Here is a 9,831-nt window from a genome sequence, read left to right on the forward strand (position 1 = left end):
AGCATCATGATGCTACATTGCCGGTACTCCCTCTGTGACCAGGTTAGCGACATGAGCTCATCCATCTTATTGGGCAAAGATCTTACGTTTCCAATAATTACAGAAGGAAGAGATGGTCAATAACGTCTCCTTCTCGGGCGACGGCGCTCCTTCCCAGCACGACACCCCCGTCTTTTCCTCCTCAGCTCGCTGGGAATATCGGGTCTGTCCGCCGGCAGTACCGCTGCAGGACTCAGCGCTAACAGCTGATCCTTACTGTAAACAAAGGATCTCTGCTCTGGGTCCCCAGACACGGGTGAAAAAAGTAGAAATAAACTGAGAAAAACGACCAGGACTAGCACAAAACGGTAGAACATGGTTGCAGAGTCTAATTACTAATACGTTAGTTATAAAAAAATTACGAGAAAAAAGATAAGAAAGAAAGAAACTCAGAATGAGCAGAGCTGCTGTAACAGGCTGCCGCACACGGGGGGCGCCGGAAGGATAGAATGTATGTTTATGCGACCAGCTGTTTGTCTGCTTTGCTTATCCAACTAGAAGTAAAGCTGTCTAAACAGAGGCTGTCCCACTGGATTATATAAGCTATCTCACTGCGATAGTCCCCTGTACTTTTTGAACATTTTTCAAGCTTTTTAAATGACAAAATTTCAGTTCTGAGAGCATCTCTCTCATCTCAGTCATTGTTAGTTTCTGACCCAGTCCCTGAATGCTTGACTGGCTTTCAACAGTTTGAGCCACTGTCTGATTCTGATTTAATAGCTATAACTTATCATCTCAAAATCTCTAATCTCTCCCATGATATCCTTCCCTCTCATTTTCTTATGGAAGCTTTGACCACTATTGGTCCCTGTATCCAACTTTTATTGAAACTATCACTGTCATTAGGTTGTGTACCGTCAGTATTTAAGCATTCTGTCTTTCACCCCATTATAAAGAAAAACAATCTTGACCCTAGTTCTCTAACTAATTACAGACTGATCTCCAAACTCCCTCCTATATCCAAAATTCTGGAAAAGGCGTCAATAAAACAACTTCAGACCTTTCCTGACACTAATGGTATCAATGAAAAATTTCAGTCTAAATTTAGACCTCGCCATAGCACTAAGACAGCACACTTAAGAGTTTTTATTGACCTTCTTCTGAGCTTAGGATTCAAACTAGTTGGTTATTTCGTGGCTAGTTATGCCGTTTACCCATATTGTTGTCTTATGCTATTGCTCTGACCGACTGTGAAGCACTTTGGTCAACTTTGTTGTATTATAATGTGCTATAGAAATACATTTTCATTTGATTTGATATTTAAGGATTTCTGGAATAATGGTATTAAAAGCCAATCTGAAATCAGTGAAGAACATCCGTACTGAATTCCCAAGATTCTCCAGGTGATGCAGAACAGAGAGATGGGCAGGGGAAATTGCATCCTTGGTGGACCTGTTTGCCTTAGGCTACAACCACACTAATGCGTTTTCTCCCGTCCAGACCTTTTTCCTCAAGGAAAAACGCAGCGTTTTGAAAACGCTCTCGAAAACGCATACATTTCAAAACTGAGCAGCGGCGCAGCGTGGACACTCGAGAACACAGACTTTCTAAAACAATGACGCATTTAAGTCATGTGATGGAGTCATGTGACCAATTAACCAAAAATAGCGCAGGGCATTATACAGCAGTTGTTTTGATTGTTCTCAATTTTGACAGCCCTAAAAAAGAATATTATCAGTTTGCACATGGTCCAGATAGATGGAACCTTCCTTGTTCACTAGCATCTTCTTGGCTTAAAATACTTTCTAACTTTTGATGTTTTTTTAAGTGTCAAATTACAGCTGAATAACAGAAAGAGTTGCCTCAACGTATTTCATTTATTATGAGGTAAATGTCATGGTCCTGGGTCATTTTGACCCAGCGTTTTGTGTTTCCTTGAAGTTCATTTTTGTGCCTTGTGTTTATTCTGATTTTGTACTAGTTTAGGGTTGAACCTGAAGTTTGGTGTATATTCAGCCCTACCGGTGTCTGTCCTTGGTGCTCTGGTCATGTCCCCGTGTTGTGTTGTAAATCAGTCTGTGTGTTTCCTGCTTTACTTTGAAGGCTCGTGTTCTGGATTTCCTGTTCTATTCTGATGGTCTGTGTCTGTTGTCATTGTGTTCAGCTTGTGTCCTCCAGTCATCATGTGTATTCAGATCAGCTGTTCTTCCCTCCTGTGTGCGATTACCCGATTACCCTGTGTGCGTGTGTGTGTATATATAGTGGGTGTCGGTCTGTGTTCGTTGTCGGCTTGTCTGTGTTCATCCGTGTATCTCTGCGTTTTTGGTATCCTCCGTCAGTCTGCGTCTCTCTGGCTTTCACCCCGTGTCCTGAGGATTTCTAGTTGCTCTTTAGTTTTCCCAGTTTAGGTTTCCGTTAGTATGTCTCATGATTCGTTGTCTGTTCCTGCCACTGTCACCTGTAAATAAACTCTCACTCATATCATCAGTCGGCTGTCTGCATTTTGGGTCCTCCTTTTCCTCCACACCACACGGCTCAACCCGCCAGCCGTGACAGTACGAGCCGACCAAACATGGACCCAGCAGCATCCGCACCTTCCCAGGAGTTTCGGGAGGAAGTAATCAACTCCATTTCAAGGTTGGTCAACCTGTGGCTCGAACGTGAGGGAGAGGAGTTTCACCGCGCTGTAGAAGCCAGGCTACAGCAGCTAATTTCTGCTCACTCCTGGCTACTGGACTCTCTTCACCCGCTCGCACAAGACTTCATTCTTAACGAACTTCACCTCCACCCTCCAGCCGCTACCGCTTCCCAACCCAGCCCGGCGGTGAATGTTTTGCCCGGCCCGCCGGAGGTTTTGCCCGGCCCGCCGGAGCAGTCGGCAGGGAGGAAGCGACGATCGCGCCGTCAGCGCGTCACCCCACAGCCGGATATTAGGACTTCAGAACTGCCAGCTTTGGTGAGTGAGAAGGACCCTTTTTCTGTTTTGGACTGTGGGACAGTTTATTCAGGGGCCTTGTTTTGTGCAACAGATGACAAGGAGACCTGTTTGTTGCCTGTTCATTCTCCTGCTCAGCTGTCTTTACCTCAGTTAGCTTCCCAGCCAGAAGCTCAGTTAGCTGCCCAGCCGTCACCTCCATCTCATTCAGCCTCACTACCCATAGCCCAGTTACAGTCACAGCCAGACTTATTAGACACCATGTTACAGTCCATAGCCCAGTCAATAGCTCAGTTGGTAGGAGACTCATCAGCCTTATTATCAGCTCAGCCATCGTCTTCACCAACTCCTCCTGTACAACAAGTTGAGTCAATCCAACCCGAAAAGAACTATTTTTCATCTGTTCATTCCAAGCAGAGAGACAAACCACCCAATATTGTAATCAGTCCTCAACAGCTGGCCAGTTCAGAGACTGTGACGCACTCCAGGGCCTCCCCAGAGGCTGGGTTTCAGCCCCCAGCCGACTCTGGACCCCTGGAGATTAAGAAGCCGGCTGAGGACTGCACCCGGCTGTCGCTGCCTGAGCTGAGTCAATGCTCTGTGCAGCTGCAGTCTGCTTTGTTCCTGCCAGAGGCCTGTGCGCCTGCTGGTTCCGACCTGTGTGTTCCAGGGGCCCCGGTGCCCACTGGTCCAGAGACTGTTTTCGCTGGAGGGTCCGAGGAGCCCGTCAGGCCTCCTGCCTCGTCAGCTGGAGGGCCCGAGGAGCCCGTCCAGCCCCAAAACTCGTCAGCTGGAGGTTCAGGGGAACCTAGACAGCTTCCTGCCTCGTTAGCTGGAGGGCCCGAGGAGCCCGTCCAGCTTCCTGCCTCGTCAGTTGGAGGTTCAGGGGAACCTAGCCAGCTTCCTGCCTCGTCAGCTGGAGGGCCCGAGGAGCCCGTCCAGCTTCCTGCCTCATCAGCTGGAGGGCCCGAGGAGCCCGTCCAGCCGCCTGCTGCAGCTCCAACATCTTCGCCTGGCCCGGCTCCATCACCTTCAGCCTCGCCTGGCCCGGTTCCATTACCATCAGCCTCCGCTTCAGCTTCAGCTTCGCCTGGTCCAGCCTCTGCTTCAGCCGCGCCTGGTCCAGCCTCTGCTTCCGTCTCGTCTGGTGCTGCGAAGGCCATGCCACCTTCAGGTCCCGAACTGCCGCCTCGACATCGGCGGTCATCTGCCAGGCCGCTTGTTGTGCGTCATCGTCGATATGGATGACCTCCCAAGCGCCGCCGCTACCTTCCGCGCGGCCGGCCTCCGGACTTGTGTCGCCACCGCCGTTGCTGTCCGCACGGTCGGCCGCCTGAACTGTTTCCCCGTCGCCGCCGCTGCTGTCCGCACGGTCGGCCCCCTGAACTGTTTCCCCTTCGCCACCGCTGCCTTCCGCGCGGTCGGCTTTTGGATCTGTGTCGCCAACGTGGCCGTTCTCAGAAGATGAATTGTCCTGGACTTCTTAGTTGTCAGCCTCCGGGCCGGCCTCCTGAACTGTGTTTTTGTTCTTGAACTCCAGCATGTGTGTTTGTTTTGGACAATTCACTTGGTTCGCTGGAGCTTGTTTTTGTTCGGTGTTGGTGGCAAGAAAAAGAAACTAAACTGTTACACCAACTAAAGCTTGAAGCCTTTAGATGAAAATGTCAAGATCAATAGCAGCAATGAAATCAGAAAAGACTAAAAAAGGACTGAAACTCAGTTTCAGTTTTTGCTAGTTTGATAAGAATGTGAGGAGGAGCTGGCTAAGATATTTTCTCTAATATTAGAAACTGGAAGAAAGTCTCAAATTGCTTGTCGTTGTAAAAAGAAATTGTTTCTTATCTGTATGTGTTGGATTGAATCATTTATGAAGTACTTAGAATAAAAAACAGAATTACGCTGATTAATTAACAGTGAGATAAGATTTACTGGCTAATATTATTTCATTGGTGTAACAATAAAGTGCATTTTATAGAGTTTAAACTCAGTGTGTTCTTATGGTTTCTCTTTTAACAGTTAGCAGGGCGCATGTGGAGAAACCTCTGTTGTAAAGAATTCTGTAGAACAATTAGCATACTGCTCACTGGATTTATTACTTATAATGAACATAATAAACTATTTTTTACAGCCACTTTGTTTTTTCCTGAGCAGAAGAATTTTTGGCTGTCAAAATAGGCTTTTGGTTAGATAGTAAAAGACTGGACATCTATGCGAAGCTACTCCAGGCATGCCTGTCCAGTGTTGGGAAGGTTACTTTTAAAATGTATTCCATTACAGAATACAGAATACATGCCCCAAAATGTATTCTGTAATGTATTCCGTTACGTTACTCAATGACAGTAACGTATTCTGAATACTTTGGATTACTTAATATATTATCATGCTTTTTACAACAACGTGAATGTACTATTGCTGTGTGATTTATTACTGTTACTGAAGGTCCGCGACTCCGAACTGTAGTAAAGGGACCTCTGACTAATACGGCGGGGTCCCTGTCGGCTCGTAGTCGAAAAATAGCTTTACTTTGTTGTGTGGGTCAACTTTTCTTGCGAGAGACAGAGAGAGGCGTTGAAAGGCTGCTCCAACGGAACTTATTGTTTTCGGAGGAAAACACGAACACGGTGTACAGTCGAGTCTTAATAGCTTACTTACAACTGGGCTCGTCAGGCTCTCTTCTTGGCTGAAGTGGTTATTATTATATTTACATGCTTCCAGCTCCCGTTTAAAAACTCGTACTTTTCCACTCCCCTTTTTCTCCCTCCTCGCGCTCACAGACACATAACGTGTATGGCAGTCCATTCTCCCTGCAACACGGACTACACTGCCCATGATGCTACATTCTTTAGAGCTATGCTTGTAGCATTCTGCCTGTTAGCTTAGCACAACAACAACAACAACGAAAAGGCGCTCTCTCACCCAGGAAACACACAGTCGCAGAGAGAGAGAGAGAGCGTCGCCCTGTAACCATGGCAACTGTAACGCTGCCGCCTGGAACAACAGAACGTAGCTGTCAAACAAAACCCAAACAGTCCTGACCCGCGACAAAATGAAACAGGAAAGTATCCATTTATTTCAACAAAGTAACTGTATTCTGAATACCACCCTTTTAAACGGTAACTGTAACGGAATACAGTTACTCATATTTTGTATTCTAAATACGTAACGGCGGTACATGTATTCCGTTACTCCCCAACACTGTGCCTGTCACAAAAAGGAAAAAAGAAAAAACACTGCATGCATGCATGTGCGAAACCTGCAGTACATTGCACCTGTACACACAACCTTCAATCCTTAAAGGACCTCCAACCAACCAATATATAAAGTCTGATGTCGTGTTACAGTAGGGATCTAAATGCATAATAAACTCAGGTAGGCACTGCATCACTTGCAATTTGTTAATGTATAAATGAATTACTAAAATACTTTAATGCATTCAAGATACTTTAAAATCTTTTAGCTGTACTGTGACTTTGACTGTTTTAGACATAGCTGATATTTACATTATACAAAAAAAACATATTAGGGTGAAATAGTAACAGATGTGAGATCTGCTGCCAAACTCTCATTGTTGGTATTTTCTAAATAAATGTCTAATGTGATTGTTGTTTTCTGTTGCAGGACATGCACGTATTCAAGTCCAGGGAAACGCGTCTGAGTTTGTTCCATTCATTCATTAAAAATGGTTAATAATCAAATAGCTTTTTTGTTTAAATAATTTGAATAACATATGTAAAGTTTAAAAGTATGAAAATCTAATTGTCTTAGTTTTGCAAAGGTAAGTTTAATATTGCACGATGTTATTCATGAATCATGCTTTTTCTAACAGACAGACGGATCATCCTTTTTGCCGTGCAGGTTAGCTGCGCGATTATGTTGTATTTGTTTTTAATTCTAGATGGCTGTGCACTGATTTTTATCTTTCTATTCGATCCTCAAACTTGGGTGAGTACTTTTTTCTGTTTCATTTTGAAAAGGAAAAAGTTCACAGTTTCTTCTCCTAACAAAGGTTATTATAGGTAACTAAAGCTAAGTTTAAAAAGTCAAAATATAACATAGCAAGACATCATTTGAACTTAAACTCTTGAATGATACTTTGCACCTTAATTTTTTTCAACATAGAAAGACAAAACAAAAATAATCTTCCGTAAAAAAATAATAATGAAAACTAAAATACCTTTAATCCCAACAGTAACAGTAGTAAACATCTTGACCTGTAGTTTATTACAAAATTATATAAAATAAATAGTAGAGACAATTGTCAATCGCTTCTAAAGTGTTTCTGTCACTGCTGGGTTGTTTTGCCACACCAAATAAGTGCAAAGCTTTAACAGGATCTAACAATTACTGATTTAAAAATGATAAAATAATCAATCTTAAAAGATTCATTAAATCTCAGGTAAAGGATTTATTTTGGGTCATTAACATGATATATTTAAAAACATGTTTTTCAGCTTCTAAGAGATGAGCGCTTCGTATACCAATGAGACTGTGGTTGTAAACTATCGAGATGCTTTCCCCAAAGCTATGGTCAAGAATGTGATTGTTGTGGTTCTCTGCATCTCCATTAACTACATCAATGTAGCACTTCTTCAAACTTTCTGCAAACAACAGGTATGACATTTCTTTAATCACATGGAATAAAAAAAAAATGTGTGCAACAATTACATTTTTTTTGTTTTTGAGGAAGTTGTTGGATTGTTTTGTGTGTTTGTTTACCTATTTTTTTTATCAGTGTTATTCCAAACAATATGGCTGATGTATTATACAGCAGGTCTTAGTTCCATTATTCACTCATTTTTCTAATGTAAGTACTAATTGCTTTTACTTTTCTTTACTTTTGTGTGATTTTCTTCCCATTCTTTAGATCTTTTACATGAATCCACGCTACATCCTGTTTTTCCACCTGGTACTTAACGATATGATCCAAGTAACACTGACCGTCATACTGTTTATCAGCAGCTACATCTTCTTCCAGATAAATGTCTCTGTCTGTTGTGTGCTCATCCTGCTTGCTCTTTTTGCCACTGAAAACACCCCTCTGAATCTGGCTTGCATGGCAGTGGAGTGCTACATTGCCATCTGCATCCCTCTTCGTCACGTCCAAATCTGCACGGTCAAAAGGACGTTAATGTTGATTGGTTTAATTTGGATGACCAGCATGCTGTCTGTTCTTCCTGATCTCTTCATCACCTTGGCCATAGAACCACTGGATTTCTATAATTCTCGTGTGTTTTGCCTCAGAGAAACAGTCTTTCGAAATCCCCACATCATCAAGAAAAGAGATATCACCTATATAGTCTATCTGGTTATTGTCTGGTTTATTATCTTTTTTACTTACTTCAAAATCCTGTTCACTGCAAAAGCAGCAAGTCAAGATGCTACAAAGGCCAGAAATACAATTATTCTCCATGGTTTTCAGGTGTTGTTGTGTATGTCAATATATGCTGAACCTTTGCTGAGGCAAGTCCTGCAGCAGTGGTTTCCTCAAAATTATTCAGATTCCCTTTTTGCTTGTTATATTCTCTTCCAGATCCTGCCACGAGCAATTAGTCCAATAGTCTATGGAGTAAGAGACAAAACTTACAGGAAGTATCTGAAAAGGTATTTGTTGTGTAAAATGGGCCCCTAGGAAATGCAGACTGATGGAGGCAGATTTGGGTTTTTTTTTTAACTTTAAAATTATTACACACAGTTTATTTCACTAATGATATGTAGTGTTGAAGATCAAGATCAATACTATTTTGGAACTTCAGATTACAGATCTAATAACGATACATTAATCCTTATTAGATCTGTAATCTGAAGTTCATATTTTGAAGTCTCAGCATTAGCCTATTAGATTTTTCAACATATTGTGTGTTACATAGTAAGCCCACCATTTGCAATTTGCATTTTGTATTTCTATTTTCTTTTTTTGGTAAGGACTTACATTTCCGTCCACAAGCTATTGTTTAAAAATGTAGATGAAATTAAAAAGTTCTATCAGACCACTTGATATCAGATGTTTTAGACTGATTTTTAATTCCTGTTTATCTCCATGCAGCTAAATCCTACACAAATGGTTGTCCAATCCGGTCGGTAAGTCTGACGTCACTAGCCGTGTCTGGGCCTAAACTCCGCTGCAGGTCCATATATCAAACGATCACTATGGCATTACTGAGAGTTGTATAAAGTCTTTCATCTCTAATAGAATGATCAGCGTTCTGCTCTACCAAGTGTAACAATTGAGTTTAACATCCAGGCATCCAACAGAGTTAGAAGTTAGCAGGAAGTTAGCTCGCTAGCTTCTATCTAAATACAATATAGTGTTACGCCGCAGTCTAGGGGTACAGGAACGCAACATAAGTTTGAAAAGACTGCCCCGCCTTGGTCCCCAAAACCATACACAGAGGGAAACCAATTCCTTAGTGAATCGTGTTTTATTATCTACACTGCAAAAATGAAGCTCCAGGGTGAACAAAGGCCAAAATAACAAACAAAACAAGCTAAGTCAGGAGGAGGTGCTATCTAAAACCCTATGTGAAATCAAACATCAATCAAAAGACAAGCGCTACACCTAACTCCCTAACTGAAATAAACAGGAGAAAACAGTGCAAGAAAAAACAATACGGCAGCTCACCCCTTCTGTTGCAGTGCTATTTACAATGTGCTATTTACAATGAAAGCTAATATACACACTACAAAACTCAGAAAGGCCGCAAAAATCACAGGCACAAAAGTCTCAGGTTTTGGAAGCCAGGGTCAGGTCTGCTGCTGCTGTCAGTGGCTGCCCGGGACAACTGCTGGTGAGGGATTTGAAAAAGATCACATGGCCAGGGGACCAATCAGCAGCTGTCAGCTAGTCCACTCCGGGACCTGCAAAGACTTAAAGGCACAGACAACAACAGCCACCAAAACAGATTATGGACAGGGCCATA

The 9,831-nt window shown here is 42.8% G+C and overlaps 1 protein-coding gene across 1 annotated transcript; it reads left to right on the top strand.

The window, feature by feature from the left end:
* The first annotated feature begins 7,375 nt into the window (after window positions 1–7,375).
* LOC113021625 (odorant receptor 131-2-like) lies at window positions 7,376–8,543 on the top strand. Its single transcript, XM_026166325.1, has 2 exons — window positions 7,376–7,525; window positions 7,779–8,543. The coding sequence occupies exons 1-2, from the start codon at window positions 7,376–7,378 to the stop codon at window positions 8,541–8,543; spliced, it is 915 nt and encodes a 304-aa protein (XP_026022110.1).
* Window positions 8,544–9,831: the final 1,288 nt, after the last annotated feature.

Source organism: Astatotilapia calliptera, chromosome 5 (genome assembly GCF_900246225.1).
Source record: "Astatotilapia calliptera chromosome 5, fAstCal1.2, whole genome shotgun sequence".
Classification (NCBI taxonomy): domain Eukaryota; kingdom Metazoa; phylum Chordata; class Actinopteri; order Cichliformes; family Cichlidae; genus Astatotilapia; species Astatotilapia calliptera.

Excerpts from the sequence above, each read along its gene's own strand:
- LOC113021625 (XM_026166325.1), top strand. The coding sequence starts at position 7,376 with ATGAGCGCTTCGTATACCAATGAGACTGTGGTTGTAAACTATCGAGAT. Across the intron at positions 7,526-7,778 it reads AAACTTTCTGCAAACAACAG|ATCTTTTACATGAATCCACG; the intron begins GTATGACATTTC and ends CCCATTCTTTAG.